Source organism: Aphis gossypii, chromosome 1, assembly GCF_020184175.1.
Source record: "Aphis gossypii isolate Hap1 chromosome 1, ASM2018417v2, whole genome shotgun sequence".
NCBI classification, from domain to species: domain Eukaryota; kingdom Metazoa; phylum Arthropoda; class Insecta; order Hemiptera; family Aphididae; genus Aphis; species Aphis gossypii.
The window spans coordinates 16,518,575-16,537,796 of NC_065530.1; the positions used below are offsets into that span (position 1 = coordinate 16,518,575).

General features: G+C 22.5%; 1 protein-coding gene across 1 annotated transcript; it reads right to left on the minus strand.

The window, feature by feature from the left end:
• Positions 1–289: 289 nt before the first annotated feature.
• LOC114130429 (CUGBP Elav-like family member 3-B) lies at positions 290–18,825 on the minus strand. Its single transcript, XM_027995406.2, is given in 9 exon segments — positions 290–547; positions 550–567; positions 886–1,047; positions 1,444–1,497; positions 1,629–1,745; positions 4,222–4,395; positions 4,482–4,587; positions 5,896–6,040; positions 18,441–18,825. Coding segments are annotated over 8 exon segments (834 nt in total). The 5' UTR covers positions 5,998–6,040; positions 18,441–18,825; the 3' UTR covers positions 290–446.
• Positions 18,826–19,222: the final 397 nt, after the last annotated feature.

Consider the following 19,222-nt stretch of genomic DNA (forward strand, 5'->3'; position numbering starts at 1 on the left):
AATGTTTAAAATAAAAAATGTGTGTTTAAGAATAAATCGACTGCTTTAATAATAACATTATAATTAAGAACAGTTTTCTCTGTTTCAAAACAAATTTAATCATTACCTACTTGTAGTAATTGTATGAAACCATAATAACAGATCGATTAAAATTAAGTTATATAATACACATAATTACTTCTTGTATAATATTATATGATATATTTTGTACAGCACTACAGTTAATAGGTATTTAAACTTTATGTGTTACTATTTTACTTTTTTTTTTAATTTTTTTTTTAGAGCAATAAGTAAAATTATAAAAATGTTAACTTTTTATAATTTACTAATAAGTAGATAGTATTATTATATTAATTTTACTGTTAATTAACTGGTTCCATACATTAAGTTAAATACGTATAAATGTTCAAATTTGATAAATAAATTAAATTTAGAAATAAATTCTACTAGCATTTTTTTCTTTTGGGCGTTTTAATTGTACTTTTAATCTCTTCTGGCAGATCTGAAAACCATTCATTACCTGAATGGCAGTTTGTGCACTTGTTGGATTATCGAATGATACAAAACCTGTTGCGGAAAAAGTTTTAAAAATTTGTTATTAAATATAAACATTTTATAAACTGTTTATTTTCAAATTATTATGTAATACTTTAAAACATATAAGTATAATTATATTTTTACTGTGAAGTGAAATTATCGTTTTATTTTTAATATACTCGAAATAATAAATGTAAATAAATACATAACACATTTTTATATTATTATATTATTATTTATATTATATTAAATATGGCCAAATTTTGATAATCAGATTTAATTATAAAATTATAAATTTTTAGAATTTATCACATTTATCGTAAAATATTTCACAAGAATTGTACTTACCGAAACATTTGCTTTGATTTGTTTCCCTATCTATGTATACTTTTGAGCTCAGCACTTGACCGAATGGCATAAACATATGAGTTAGTTCGTTGTCACTAAACTCTTGTGGTAAATGATATATAAACAAATTACTGCCTTCGGGTCCAAAAGTAATATTGTGTCCTAAAAAAGTGGGGGAAATCCCATTAAAATATATAATTGAATCAACAATATCCAAACTTGCTTCCTATCACTATAATAAATTTCATAAAAAATCCTTTAAATACGCTTTCTTTCTTATATCCAAATTCTCCTCACGCACATTAACCAACAACCTTTTCTGTCGTCTCAAACGCAAATGGCTCCGTAATGATGTATTAAATATTGTAAATTTATAAATTGAGAGTTGTGTCAATGGTTGCTATCTATCCTCATATTTTGCTAGTCGTATACAAATAATAACAAATTTACCTACTTATTGTATTAATTTGTGTATACGAGTACCCACCATAAATGTCTTTTAAAAATAAAAATCTATTATTCTATTTTACTACGTATGTTTCAGTAAAATAAACTTACGAGAAGTATTTGGCATTCCGGCTGAAAATTGATTAAACATCGCTTGGTAAGGGACTAAAATAATTATAAAATAGTTTAAAATAATATTATTTAGTAATTATATTATTACATAATAATTTTTCAATTGTGGACTACATTGAATAATTTTCAAATAATAATAATAATATGTTTAATGATTACTATACCTATGCGATGTAGTGTTGAAACATTATTAAACGTGGTTGGATCTCGGTTTGATGAAATTATTCTGTTTTGATGAGCTGGTATTGACAATTGCAGAGATTCTGCTAATATAGCATGATCTATATGAAATTTCAAATTATGTTTAAATTATTTCTATTTTTAATAGCGTATTATATATATATAACGATTCTTTTATCTAATAACACTCGTTATTTCAATATCTACTAACATTTTTGAAAATATTATTTTTACATAATTTTCAATCAAAAAAAAAATATTTCAAAATATATATAGATTTATTATCGTTATAATTAAGTACGTTTCTAACGTTTTTTTTTTTTTTACTTTTCTTTTAATGACTATATATATTTTTAATATCATATTCTTTGAATATTTTTTGAAGTATTTTGACATGTAAAAATCAAAATTTAGACAAGTAATTTATAATGTGTTATAACTTAAAAGTATTTTTAGGTTTACGTGAAGGGAGAAGTAGACCAACATTTTGCGGAGTATCCCCTACCACTCCATTCTGATGACCTAAACTATAAATATTTACAACTTATAACTTATAAGCTACTCGTCTGAATTTCGTTTTTCATGTATACAAATACTCCGAAAAATATCGTGCTTCAGACAATGAAATTAAAAACTTAAAAAAAATAATTTAACAAGTAAAAAAGTAAAATACTTAAATAATTATAACTATAAAAAATATTAAAAAATGTTGTTTTATTTTCACAAAATATAAAAAATCTTAATAGATTTTGAAATAATGAATGTTATTTGATGAACCAATCTATATTTAACAGATCAATATATGATATGATAACTATACTACCCTCGACCCACATGTGATAAATATTGACAAAGATTGAGATGGACTAAATAAGCAAGTATTAGAGATAAAAAATGAACAATAAAATAAGTATAATAATTCATAACCACCATTGTACTATGGATTAATTACATAATATTGTCATTGAGCAGCAAAATTTTTGTGTATACTTCTTTTAGAATTATTATTTTGTAAATGTCAACGAAAGGGCTAATTTCAAATATTTGCTCAAAAGAATCAGAAAAACAAGCTACAGAACTAATGAAAAAGAAAATTGTTAAATGTCTAAATTCGAGATGTATAATAATATAATAAATCGAATTTCAGAATATCGAGCATTATTTATTAATATATTTTTTTAAGTACCAATATAAGTTATAGACTTGAAACCTGGAAGCTAAATTTTATACCTTTAACTCATGTATAGTATTGTACATTTTTTTTTTTGGAATGAAGGATTTATATACATCTAGGATAAAGTAAATGTGTTCAAGATTCTAAAAATATTTTTTTAGTTTATTAGTAAAATCCAAACTCTATCTACTTAAAATTTAAAATTAATTTTTTTTGTAAACACATAATAAAACTGAATAATTATTTTTTTGATTTCATTAGTTATTTAATTATATTTATGATATTTTTGAACAAACTATGTTAATGACTGATGTTTCTAAAGATAAAAAGAAATTCAATCAATATTGAATATGTATTATTTTTGTCATAAAAAAAATATAAATTCCTAATTTTTGGCTTTGTTTTATTAATTTTTCTACAAAATCAAAAATATTCATAAACAGCTACATTTAGAACTATTTTGAAGTATAATAAACTAAGAAAAAAATGGTTTAAATATTATATATGATATATCTTTAAAACACTGTCATTCAAAAGTCTTGCTCGAAGCAAAACACAGTGGCTTACCAAACAAATGAATCATTTGGGGATTTTCTTATATTTATTAATAATATTAGATATATAGACAAGATAATACAGTTTTTATAATTATATAACTATCTATAATTCCTTGAATTTGTCAAATGATAGTCTTAATGTACTTTCTAGAATATTGAAACAAGCGTGGTATTATATACAGAGCTAAGCATCAACCAAATGAAAATTATATTATTTGATTATCATTTATCATCAAAAATTAATTTTTCTTAATATAAAAAATTAAAAATATATCATATACAAACCAAATTTTTTAATAGAATATTTTGTAACCAATATAATTATTTATGCAAGTTTTCATGATAAAATATTTTAGTTTATAAATGAATAAATAATAAATATATTTTATGAATATTAAATGTCAATATCATCATAATATGACCTCCAGTAATACAACGATGTAGGATGAAAGGGATATTTAATTATCAAAATACATTTTGTTTAAATAATCCAACTGAACAAACTAGTATAACTTTGTTAGTTAATAATAGTTCTATATGTATCTCCTAACCTATTCGTCGTCAAATAAAAACAGTGCTCTAAAAGTTTCATACGATACATACTAAGAAATTGGACACCTGTGATGTTGATTCAAAAACGACAATTTTCCTTTTTCTCAATAACCAAACTCAATTAATTACTTTAAATTGCATGATATTACTTGTGGTTTTTTTTAATCAATCACATACAAACATATTTCTCCGAAAATTAAGATGGTAAATAAAAAAAAAACTTTAGGGTGGTTTAATTTTGAAAATTTGAAAATGGTTTAAAAAATAAATAAATAAATAATGAAAAACCATTACGCGTGGAAAACGACTGTTGTTGCATAGATGAATTATTAAACAAGATTGGATTGGTTATTCTAGTGTTCGAATGTTGTTCTCTGGTTGATGTATTTGGACGACTGTTAATTGAAAACATCGGTATGGTCGGAGACGGTATATTAGATAGAACATTGCGACTATCAACAATTTGAGCTGTAATAGTAATAAAAAAAAAAAAAAAAAACACGGAATCAATATTAAGTAAATTATGAGACGTATAACATGAATTGAATTCTTACTGTTGATTGAGGAAACGACTGGTGTTGTAATTGTTTGAGCAGTTACCATTGAGTTAATATAAGTGGACACAGACGGTGGAGGTTGGACTGTCGCTATTAACGAAGACTGTTTATAAAACAAAGCGTTAGATAGGTAAAACGTATAATAAAAAAAATATTTTCCATGTTTAATTTTATAAAAATTCATTTTAATTTCTGATTAAATTTGTCTTATAGGTAACTATTATTATATTAAATTATTTTATACGGAACCCAAGATATGAGTACAACTGAATATATATATAACTGAATAATCTTGAATAAAACAAAGTCAACTAGTGTTACTGACTTTGTCTTATTCAATTGAGGTAAAGTTTATATTGAAAATCAACCATGTCCATAATTATCAAGGATTGAGATTACACGATTTATGATAAAATAATATTATTAGGAGCTTTTTTACAGTATCATTTTAAAGTATTAACACTCAAACAAGTTATAAATTACTTTTTTTCAACTTTAAATACTTTCTTAAAATTTAAATAATAAAAATATTTGTCGAGAAATCGTATACAACGTTGTTTATAATATTTTTTAACATCATACTTAAAATATTATCATTTTAACCGTGCAATTACAATATATTAAGTATGAAAGGCAGTTTTAATTTACTATCTATAGTATCTATTCCTACTCAGGTATAAGACATTTGTTAAGTTAGTTTATTTACAGTTTAAGTTTTGATTAAAGTTATATACCATATTTCTATTATATTAATGTTTTTGATTTAGAAATACATTTTTAATTATTGTTTATATCTAGTTGATTTTTATAACAATGCAAATTTAATTTAATTTAGTTAAGTTTAATAACAATTAACAACTATACGTTAAAGATCAATAATAAAATATTTATATACACTTTATATTATGCAAACTTAGACGACTGAGTATATAGAGTACAATTATTAATATTACTTCATACAATTAAAAAAAAATGTTATCTGTGTTTTTAAAGTGGAAGGTATTTCATTGATTTTTTTTTTAAACGATATTCGAAAATAAATTGTTCCTTTTGCATGTACATAATATAATGTTAAAATCAGAGTGTAGAAACATGTAGATATAAAATTATATTTAATAAATTATATAAGACTATAAAGCTAAAAAAATTGTTAACGTAGACCATGATAGGTATTATTTTATGTTCATCTAGTGAATTGTTTAAAACTCACAACCAATAATGAAATATTATCTACCTTAATTAAATTAAACCTTTTCTAAAGAAAACATGCTATATATCTATACACTATATATTGTAGAGTAGGTACCTACTAAGTAGTGAAAAATAGTTTAATGTTGAATGCATAAATACATAAAAACTACATTTAATTATTTTAAAAATACTAATTAATTATATATTTCAAAGTACATACCTGACAAACTTGATTATAAGTTGTTCCGTAAGTACCGAATTGATTATACACAAACGATGATGGCGAGTTCAACACTGGAACATTATGAGCTAAATTGTGCATTTTTACAATTTGTTAATGACTCTTCACTGCTATCTGAAATTAACTTTACAATTCAAATTCCCCTAAATATATGTAATATGTATCTATTTACTATTATTAACTAATGATAAGTATTAATCACGTAGGCATTTATTTAAGTTATTGTAGCTAATAAGTAAACACTTATTTCAGTTTATTTTATGTTTTATTATGTACAGTAAATTACATAAATTAAACCTAATAAATATAATTTACAAAAAAAAACTATATCGTTGTTTTGTTTTATTTTTTTTAACTTTTAAAGTTATTTTAAGCAAAAATGAATAGATATATTTTTTTATACTTGTTTTGAAACATCTTTCTTTAATATATATGTATATATTAATACTCTGTACCGTATACTATATAATTTAAATACAAATATTATATACCTATATTTATTTTGTTTTTGCTAAAATTTATTTTTAAAAACAAAATATTGATTTTTTTTTTTTTAAATGTAGGTATGCATTAAATACAACAATGGTAATTAATTTTAAAAGAATTGTTTGATTTCACTAAGATCTTTTTATCAGTAAATACTTAAAAGTTAAAAATAAAATACTTTATAATTTATTATAATAATAATTGCGTTTACATGCTTATTTACCTTATGTATAAATACAACAATAATAATATTAACTTACGTACTATGCATTAATATAAATTTAAATTTAGTAATAAAAAGTGTTCATTGTTCAAGAATCAACTAAATAGCATGCATTTATTATAAATTGTCATTATATATATATAGTAAAATAAAATCTCCAATGGTGTTTTTTTTCGTTAATTTTTTTTTTACTTTTTACTGTATTATTATTTAGGTTTTTGAATGTAATAAATATTTTTATTAGGTATTTTGCAATTTCAATTTGTAATTTCAATCACTTTTATATGATTTCATTTTTTTAAATGTGTATGAAGATAATGTTTAAAATAATTTTTAAGAAATCCTTTTTATAATTATTGTGAATTATTATAACTTAAGAATCTTCTAAATGCGTTCATCCACAAATTTGTGATTATACTTTTACCGTTATATATATATATATATATACATATTTTTTCAATTAAATTCTCTGCTTGTGCAATATGTTAGAAGAGCTGAGTAATAAGCTTATAAGGCTAATAAAATAATACTAAAAGATAACATGAAAATAAGAAGCTTCCCAATGAACTAATAATAATTATTATGCTAGATAAATCGATGTATAAATTTATTAATTATATTTAAGATAGCTTTTTGTAGTGTCTTTTACTAAAAATGCAATCATTTTTTTTTTTATCATAATACGATACATAAATGCCCATCTATTTATAGCTATATAGATATAGGGCTATAATACAACTACCTAGATTATAATATATATTAGTTTTAAATAGTTATTAATTATATTTAAGTACTCATTATGTCATCGTCTCGACAAGAAATTGTAAAATTGTATGTAATATATTGGATTTATGCTGTTGATCCCTGCATCTGCCCCATTATATGACATAAAGTTTCTAAGAGAATTAAAAAAATACAAATAGTTATTATTATATGTTTTAACCTAACATAACCTAATCTATCAATTTAACCAAAATGAGTTAGCTTAATGCAACATTTTACGGTTACACATATTTTAGTAAAAAGAAATTGGATCAATTTTAGTAATACACGATTTTGTTTTATCTTTAATATTTAATATTTAATAAAGAGATAATTGCGAAAAAACATAAAAACGGGAATTTTTCACAAAATTTTACTTTCATATAGTTTTTTAGTGTTTACAAAAACAATATTAACTGTGCAAAACATTTATAAGAATACTTTTTTTAGTAAACAACAATTTCTACAAAAATGTTTCTTATGACTGTTTAGAAAACAAAACTTGCGCGATAATATCAAAAAAAACTACAAATTTCTACATGTTTTCTAAACTTTGAGCTTAAAGCACGCCCTGTTAATCAAATTATATAAAACTCAAATTTTGTAGATCTTATTTTTAAACTTATAGCGAAAAATTCCCAGGCAGCATTCCTCGAATTTAAAAAAAAAGCGGGTAAGTGGATACCGCTTCTGCTGTACATTAGGTACCGTATGGATCATTATTATATATTATAGGAACGTTAAATTTGGATCCAATGATAGGTATCGTTATATACAAAAAAAAGGATTCTGAAAGAAGATGATTTGTCATCCTAGGATATTATTTCGAATAGTTGGTGAAAAGGTGGTTTATGTTTTATAATGGTCTGAATACACCAGAATTTAAGTTTTTTTATAATTATTATAAGCTAAACTTAAGAAAATTTCTTATTGAATTTTCAACTCTTAGATACTTTTACAAAAAATGTTATGAATTATACCTAAAAAATTGCAACTATTCATGGTTTTTTTTAATCACTCTAAGAATAACTTATGAGAACTTTGTATTAAATTTTCAAGTATTTTGATTGGGCCAAAAAATTGTATCAACACTTCAAAAAAAAAATTCAGAAAAATTGAAAATTTCAGTTATCTATAAATAGCTCAAAAAAGTCAAAATATTTTTTAAATTTAACTTTAATATATAGATAACACTAATATAAATATTTGGTGAAAATTTCAAGTATTTACAGTGATAAGTTTTTGAATTACAACCATATAAAAAAATCGATTTAGTCGAAAACTAGTTATTCATAAAAATTCCAGTTTTTCTTTAATTTTTTTTTTCGTTTTTTCAAAAAATTTCAAACCGGAAAAGCTATTTAAGTTTTGAAAATCGAAGCATAATTCAACACATTCTCGTGTACACAGACATAAAAAAAAAAACACAACATTGTAAAATCAATACATTCATCGCTCTGCTCAGAATCTAAAAATCGTTCACATATAAATTATGTGCACCCTACTATGCACCCTATAATATGTACATATTTTTAGACAAAGATATGTCTTAAATAAGCCATTTACAAACTACAAGACCCGGATCGTAGAACAGTAGATCTATTCATTAATTTTGGTGATAATTATACACTGTAATATGTATTATCAACTACAATTGATTGAAATTTGAATCCGAGTCTTAAACATTAAACGTAATTATTTCTCTTTGATGACGTATGTACTTTTGAAGCAAGTTAATAAACTCAAATAACAATTATTTACAACTAAAACCCGATTTTCTATTGGTATATTATCTACATAAATGTTATATTAATAAATTTCCATTTCATTTGGTCTTTGACGTAATGATTTTTTCAGAACCCAGCCAATTCTTTATTACACAATTTTAATATTGGAATTAACAGTAATATTTTATTTATAAGATAATGATTTTAACATTCGGCTTTTGTTCACCTCATAAAATTTATATAATTATTTATAAAATTTTAGAATTTTTTCATCAATATTTCTCCATATTTATATAACAATTATTATTGATAATTTTATTTATCAGTCAAATTTACTGAAAAATATATCTGATTTTTGACAGACATTACAATATATAGTTATATCATAAATTAAATAAATGTAATCTGTGGTATTATGAAAACAAAATTTTCAGTAACGGTTATACTTACTTCTTTTGTATGATTTTTGTATATATGTTTTTATGTGTTTTTCAATTTAAATAATATATTTTTCAATAACAGTTTTAAAAATATATGTGAAATTGTAAACATATCTTGTAGCATATAGAAATGAATACAGCCGATTCGTATTTCTTTAAATCAATTATTAACGAAGTATTAATGTGAACAAGGTATAAAAATAACTGATAAAATGTAATGTCTTATAATGTAATAAAATAATTATATTATGTCATATTCTTTTTTTTTTTTTTTTGGGGGGGGGGGGGGTGGTTATTAATTTTTGTATCGCAACTGAAGAGGGAACTGCATTAGCATTACTTCCCCCATAGGTCATATTATTATATATGAACCCATATTATATGTAGTATTGTATAACGTGTATATTTTATATAGGTACTATTACTTTAATTTTAAATGAATATTAGAATATAAGATACCATATTTTTTATACGTTCATTTTATTAAACTTTTAGTGTGTATAAAAATTAAATTGAAATATAAATAATAGGTAAGACAGGTATGCACTACTTGAAAATAATTGAATTGTGGTTGTTATTCGATTAAACACACGTTTAATTAATTTAAACCTTATTTTCAAATTTTCATTTCTACGTAGATACTTCCATTCACAAATTATATGAAAATTTAAACTTAAAACAAAATAAAATCGATATTATGTGGATTTGTTAAAACTATAAATGAATAGGTAATTATTCAAAATTCAATTTTGTAACATAATAAAAGCTAATTATACTATAATATTTATTAACATCACAATACTTAATTATATTAAAATAGTCCATAGATCTTTTAATTTCATATTTATTAAAGAGAAAATATATTATCATCAATAATAATTAATAACTGCATATTTATAATATTATGCTACCACCTACCGTCGATAAGTTAATTTTCTTAGTAGTTTGTGAATTCTTGGTTCTCAAGAGAAATATTGTGATTTGTGACAACAGTTTAGTTCATTATCGTTTTAAATTAAATTTATAATTTTTTTTTCAATTATTTAAATATATTTAATTGGTATTAAAATCTGTTATAAGTAAAGTTATGAACATTGCCAAACAAAAAATCGTTTTTGTCCTATCTATAATTTTAAAATAATACAACAAATGTTTTGACGAATACATAAGTTTAAATAGGTACTTACTATTATACAACCATGTTGATAAATGTGATCCTATTAATTATAATTATAGTATGATTAATAAATATTTGCAATAAACAAAAGTTATTTTTATAAGTTTAGGTAAATTTTGTTGAAATTAATTATTTTCTTAAATAAAGAAATCTTCTTAAAATGTACAATATTTATAACTTAGTCATGAAAATTGAAAACAAAATTAAACACTTATATCTAATTTATAAACTTATAAAATATATTGGTTATTTTAATATGGTAACCATTTTTTTAAGTTTTACAATTTTATTATTTCAAAACATTCAATTTTAAATTATTTGTTTTAAGTATTTAGAAAAAAATATTTCTCATAACGTACATGTTATATTTATATAAAAAAAAAAATAAATCTTAATACCTACATGAATTAAGTTATGAGTAGTTGGATACCTAAAGTTTTAAAAATAGTAACAACACTCAAGAGAAACAATATAATGAGTACCTAGGTATACCTAGGTTAAGTAAATATACTTACTCCTTAAAAATACGCTCAATCTATGATCGAATATAATAATTTTCTATTATTTTAAAATTAAACACTTCATAAAATTAAAATAAGATATTTCCCTTACAAAAATACATAAATAAACAATATGTCTAGAAGAAAAATTAATAAAAGAAATTCACAAAAAAATTAACCAAGGATGAAAATCCTATACTTCTTATATTAATTACAACTAAGTCCCGTTCATAAAATGTTTTCTAGTATAGATATAATATAGAAATAATAAGACCATCCCTTAACTAAATATAACCAGTACTGGATTCTAGGTATATAAAAAAAAAATTTTTTTAATTTAATACTCCCCAACATAAATTCTTACTAATAAGTAATAACATTAAAAATCTATTGATTCATGACGAAAAAACATAAGGAAACTGGATTACCCTGCATATCATCATGGATAACAAATAAATTTTAAAACGTCTAGAACAATCTAAATAAGACTGAAGAAGCTTTTAATTTCCAAAAAAGGTGAAAATAACTTCCGTACCACGACTATGATTACTTATAAATATCTTCTAAACCATGAAGATGCAGGTATCATACAACTGATAATGAAGATAACCTTCTAGATTTTATTTGTAATATTTTTATTCTAGTGCTGCAAAAAGATAGATTTTGTTGACAAAATTTAATAATAAGAGGAAAATCTAATAATCACTTCCATGTACCAAGATAAGTAAGCAAGATATTATAGATAAGTGTTTATTACTATTATATTCAGTATAGCTCTTTTAATTAAATTGAACTAAGTCTAACCCATATCATTCAATAAGCAGAATAGTTTAGATGAAAATAATTATTAATAAATTATAATTTAGTTGTACTATTTGTTTAAATCAAAGAACAAAATGTATCAATAAACTATATGAGGATACGGTGTAAACTAATATTTTATAAAGTTGAAATACAGAAGTATAAAATTATTTTCAAATGATAAATCTCTATACTATATTACTATATTACATTTGTCGTGGTAAGTAATTTAATAAATCAATTATGATTTATAATGTTACTTTATAAATTTAAATAAAATTAATAAGTAACAGAATAAATACTTTTTATTGAAAAATGAATAAAATATTAAAATTCAGGAATTTTTGTATAATTTTTTATAAGTTCAATGTAATTAACAGCTATATAGTTAACAAAAATTAGAGTACTGCATTTTTCTTAATTTAGTCATGTATAACTTTTTACCTTCTATCTGTATAAAGTTTCCAATGTGAATTTAATCCATTCTATGCGATTCTACAAAGCAAACTTTACGTTCGAAGAAAACTTTTAACATTTTACTTGTGATATCACAGCAATATTATAGTATTTTAAAATTGTAATTATATTTATTAATTTAAAGAAAAAGTTAGTCTAATGAATATTGTGCATATAATTGAAAACATAATTATTTCTTGAGTAATTAATGAAATTTCTATATTTTAACAAAAACATCAATAATAAAATATAATAATATCTCACAAATAACGTACCTACTTTAAATAGTTAGTAGAATTCGTATAATGTTAGAAATGTACAACTGATAATCATTAATATCTAATCAACTTTAGACAAATATAATTTAGTATTATTTTACTTCGGCTTTTCTAATTTTAATATCTTTGGAAAATGAATAAATTTGTTTATTTTTGACCAATAAAATCCATAAAGAATAGTATAAATTATAAATAATTATGAAGCTTTTTTTTGAATTTTAAAATGTGATTGTCTAAGTTGTAGGACTATTCAATATTGATTAAATATTATTAATAGTTGAAGTAATAGTATTCAATAGTTTTCTCACTATGCTTGAAACATAAAATAATGAAATATTTAAAAACATAGGTGGATAAAAAAATTTAAACAGTGAAAATATAAATCTACATACTTCGTTATTTTATTTTTGCAAGAATTTAAGACTTTGTAATTTTGATTTTTAAATTGTTTTGAAATATCATAAATCAGAAAATATTATTACTATTAATTATAAAATAAAATTCATATAGATTCATACACAGTTATCACGAATATTCATTTTATTTTTATATATTTAAAATTTCCAATGTATAGTTAGTAAACTGAAAAGTAAACCATTAAATAAGCAATCGGAAATAAATGGTATAAATGGTATAATACCCATTAAAAATTTAATAATGTACAATACAATTTAGCTTAAATACAAAACAGCCGAGGAAAATAAAATTATTATTACATTTGCACGCCATGTATTAACTTAAATTAATTACTTAATTGGTTTTTTAAGTTAAGCAATTATTAATACAACTCAATCATCAATGATTTTAAGGATCCCATAGGATTACTTATCACCCGTCATTAATAAAGTTACAAAGTTTCTTGGTTTTTATAACCATTAGACTCAAGAAAACTAAAAGGTAAGAATGATAATAAGTAATGATTGATGTTGTTTATTGATTTTTTTTTAACTTATGTAAATTATAATAGCTATTTTATTTATCATATTTTATAAATAAACTACATAATAATAAAATATAAGTTGTAAAAAAAATCTTCAATATTTTATGGTATTGTCGTATAGAGAAAAGAATTAATTTTTCATAACAATAATTATTAAATGTCAAATGGATTTAATAGACACATTATTTGATATAATATATAAAACATTTAATTTTATGTGACAGTATTATTTTCTCTAAGGGTGTAAAATAATCAAACCAGTCGGGAAAACTACAAGAAAAAATAAATGTACAAATGCGACGCATTGCGTATACGACGACGGTCGATTGATGTACAGACGTACAGTAATAAATAATAACAAGATTATAGATAAAATGTAACGTTAGTGGGCAACATCACGATTATTGGTTAACAACATAATACAATAATACTTATATAGTCTTTTGCTTATTGTCATTGTTATAATAATTGTTGTCTGTACATAACATTTTTTTGTTATTGTCGAATTGTAATTATCAAACATTATTGAACCTTAAATTATATCTATTACCTACTTTCTTTTTCCGAAGCATATTTTTAAACGTGTTCAAAAAATAAAAATACACCATAAGAAAAACATTGAACAAAATGAAAGACGAAGATATTTATATTGATCGTTAGACTTAAAAATAATTTTTAATAAATACAAATTTTGATTTAGGAATGAACATAATATTAGACTCGATACCCAGAAATAAAATTAAGCTACAAATAATGTTGACTTAAAGAGTAAAAAAAGAAAAATCTTGAAGAAAATAATATATGTAAATAATCAGAACTAGCTACAGTGTAAGTATTATAGGTACAAGATTCCCATTCCCATTTACCCGTTTACCCTTTTTCAAAAGGTATGCCATTAATTTGAAACATAATTGACAGACCTTTGTAGGGTACGTTTCGATATATTTTCTCTCTTTGACTTTATTTATTTCTTTAATATATTTCACCTGTAGCCTTTGACAAATATTTTAGCTAACTATACTTCAATTTGATATAAAAAATAAATAAATAAATATGTATACACCTATACGTTATATAAAATGTAAAATGAAAAATATGACAGAAATTGCATTAAATTTTACGTTATATATTTCATGTTTTTTTTTTTTTTTATCTATTTTTTTCATATTGACTGTTTTCCATTAATACGTCAGTTACGCGCACGCAAAATGATTTAACTTTAAACTGATTATGATATTATGTTATAATATAGAATATACATATTAAAAAAAAAAGAAAATGTTTTCATAATTGTGTTGTACTTTAAAAATATTAAAAATAGTGTTATTATAGTGTCAAGAAACATTCATAGGTACAATAAAATACAAAGTAGTAAAGTATATATAGGTACTTATAAATTTAAATTTAAAATACTTCATTAAAAAAACAAATTAAAATATAAATATTTACTGTTCTTCATTTTTATTTCATATAATAAATACAAATTTTATATTAATATTATATACTTATATTATTATTAATACTTATTAATTGTTAATTAAGAGATATTATACGTGTATAGACTATAAATATTAATTAAAATATTAAATATAAAAACCTACTTTTGACAGTATAGACAAATTGGTAACAGTTATTAATACAATAGGGTAAATATAATATGGGGGAAAAATAATAAAATTAATAATCACATGTATACTTTTTCAGTCATCCTTGTAAGCCAAATACAAATAAAATAGATTATTTTATTATTTTTCTCTAGCCATATAGTGTTGATTAAATTTACTGTTCAGTTCAAATGGGCTTAAGCAAAATTATGAAGGACTGAACTGCTTTAACGTTAATTAAAATTAGACAGTTATTGTGAGAAGAGTGTCAATAGACACGCTTTGGTCATTTTGATATTATGCATTAAGATTGTGAGAAATTTAATTTAATAGGTAATATCACTGTATACAATATGTAATAGTATTTAAAAAAATGCATTTATTTTAAATAAGTATCAACAAAATTAAGTGCATGTTATACAAGTATAATAGTAGCTATTTTACACTTTATATTTTATGGCTAGTAAATATTTCTATATTTTCATTTGCTTGTATTTATGGATTTGATTTATTATTATTTTATTTCTGATACATACTAATTGATATACTCTTGTTAAATTAAATAATATATGTATTTTTTTTTATTTTAAACGTACCTACTTATTATTCGCGAGTATCAGATCTAATGAATTAGATGGAAGTATTATCTTAATATTATCTTCACGATCATTGTTAATCAGTACATGACACATTTTCTGCAACCCTTTGAAACTAGTGCTGTTTACATAGCTATACATAAGTACTTGTTTTATCAATATCCGTTATGTAACATGCCTGGGAATAACACCACTCAAACGTTTACTAATAAACATTATCTGTATACGATGTCTACGTAATAATTAATCTGAACGGATTAAATAAGCTACATACCTACTTATTACAATATATTATAGATAAATAACTATAATATTCATTAATTAATTTATGTACACCGAAAACAAAATATAATTAAAAGTATATTAAAAATTATTTATAAAATGTTATGGAAACAAACAAATAAAAACTAGCATCTTAATAGTTTATTGTAAAACAATTGATACGATCTAAAATAGTGTATACTTCTTAGGTATTAACAACAAGTTTTTGTTCTAATAAATTTGTCACCAATTTTTTTTTCTTTAAATAGAAAATAAAAATAAATTTCCTTTTATTTTTTAACAAGAAAAACTAACAAAATCGAAAAATGGATGAATTGGCTTTTTACTACACCTAATCTAATTAAATAAAGAATATTCATTAATACATATAAATTTCACTAAATATATATCATTTTATTGACTCTTATTTTTAGACATTTGAAATATTCTCATTTTTATTTTTATTATTAAATTATGCTAATCTCATTTTTATTTCTCAGACATAAACCATGAAAATGTAATAAAATATTTATCACAAAGTTTTCTTATAACAGTTAAAAATTTAAAACTTTGAAAATACATATATATATATTTTAAAAACGATTGAAGATCAAAAATTTGAATGGTGAAAGTAAATCTAACAATTTTGTTTTGATTTTAAAAATATTAATCATTAAGATTTGAAACTTTTTATCATTATGTTCACTATAGTTCTTAATAAACAACGAAATATTTAAAACATTTAGGTATACTAAGTTTAAATGATTTATACTACAAACCCCATTCGTAAAATTCTACGGTGAGTCGGTATTGAAAAGTAAGCTGGTGTATATACGTTTTAAATTGAATGTGATATTTTTGGCAAACGTTTGATCAACCTGTCAAATTAAAAAAAATACTGTACCTAATAATAATATAACATAAGCTAACCATTTTATTAAACACAAATCCACTCGATATACATTAAATTAAAATTTAAGTCTTAACACAAACATCACAGTGACAGTGAGTGATCTATCTATTAAGCACAGTAATTCAATGATGATGTTTATGAAACCTACTAGAAGGCAGAGCAAGTTCATTGGTTTTTGACATTTAATAATCAGTTTTGAATTTCTCAAGTACAACTGTACATTTTACTTGTAAAATGTATTTAAAGCTAAATTGAATACATAATGTATTAAATAACATTGTAAATTTTCACAATATTTTAGATATGGAGTTGTAAATATAAAAACTTAACCATAATACTAATCAAATAACCAAACTCCTAAAAATCTAGAATAAAAACCAATTCGTTCATTTATTTTATGTTTAATACAGTGGAATTAAATGAAATTCATTAAAAATGTAACTTAATAAATTGCCCAATTAATCCAATTCAAATTGTTGAATAAAGGAAATATCTCCAAGTATGTTTTTTTTTTATTTACTAAATATTAAATATACATTTCTTACCTATATGAAATTAATTATTAATTATTTTTATATGAACAACATCAGATCTTACCACGATAGATTTATGGGATATCTAAATGAAGATTTTCCAAAATAACCATATCTATTGGATTTTATCACAATATTTTTTTTTTTATTATTGACATGAAAAGTATTTTTCATTTTTATGAAGTTTAAGTTAAACTTTTGTGCAAATATAATATAAGAAAAAAAATATTGAAGATATTTAAAATAAAATAATATATTATAAGTTATAACCATTTTGAGTTTATATTTTTTGCAATTTTTAAATTAATCAAATTCTTTGAAATAATAGTATATACACAATATACACAAAATACCCATGCATAGGTATAATATATTATTTTAATATTATAACAAGTTAAATAAATAATAAAACTATCAGTTCACCGATTTAGTAATTGAATTGATTACATATTAATAATTTCGCAAATTGTCTCATAATATTATAACATTAAAGTGTTTAAAAAATATTTAAATACATATTACGAAATACCTGTTGTTATATTATTACATTCAGTATGTATTTTTTTTTTTTTTTTAACGGACAACCAAACAAATAAAAAGTACAATAATTGTATCGTGTACGTCCGTGGACGAGTAATTAATTAAAATAAAAAAAATGAAAAAAAAAAAAACGGAGGAAAAAAAATGTGTAGATGAAATAATTTATAACATTCATATTACTATTGTTTCTAAATCGGAATTCCGGTCGTCAAACTATTATTATGACTCGATGAAATCAGACGGCCATTAAAAATTAAAAAGCAAATAATTATCAGCATTCGGATTACCTGTCGTAGTAGTCGTGTGTGTTTCGGTAAACGAAACGGTGTCGGCGGGACGTAATTCTCCAATTCGAAATGCGCCGCGTTGGATTTTCGAGCGTTTCGGCAAGTGAGCGGAGAGAGAAAAATACTTGAAGTATATTGTGCTGCAGGTGGTAGATAAAATCAACAAGTAGACGCGAACGCAGTTGCCGTTTCACTAGTTACGGCGCGTCCTACCCGTTGCCGAGAGTGGCGTAGCTGGTGGCGCGTGCCAAAAACGCCTGTTGTTTCCGAAAATACCTTTTTTGTTGCATCAATGTATAAAACGCATGACTAGTATCCATGGGGACGGAAAGCGTCTGGAACCGTTACCGGGAAAATTGGATTTTGATTCCGGAATTGCTTTTGACAGAATATTTTGTCCGACTCTGACATTTATTGTGTTTATATAATAATAGTAATAATAATAATAATAATAATGATATATTCACGTGAATTTCGTAAAGGCGTTTATAATATAAATGTTATAAGTTTGCATATACGAAAACGAAAATTACCAAACAACAATACGACTAATATTATTTACTGAACGTGTACCTTCGAAACGTTCCTGAACTGTTTGCAATATTATTATATTACTGACTTTGTGTTTTCATATTTATCGTCATTATTATTATTATTATTATTTTTTTTTTTTTACTTATTGGTTCTTTTCAGTTATGATATCTATTAGAAACACGACGTTTTTACGATGGAAAATTTGCATATGAAAGGTATAATATTCACAATATATCATACCGGATAAT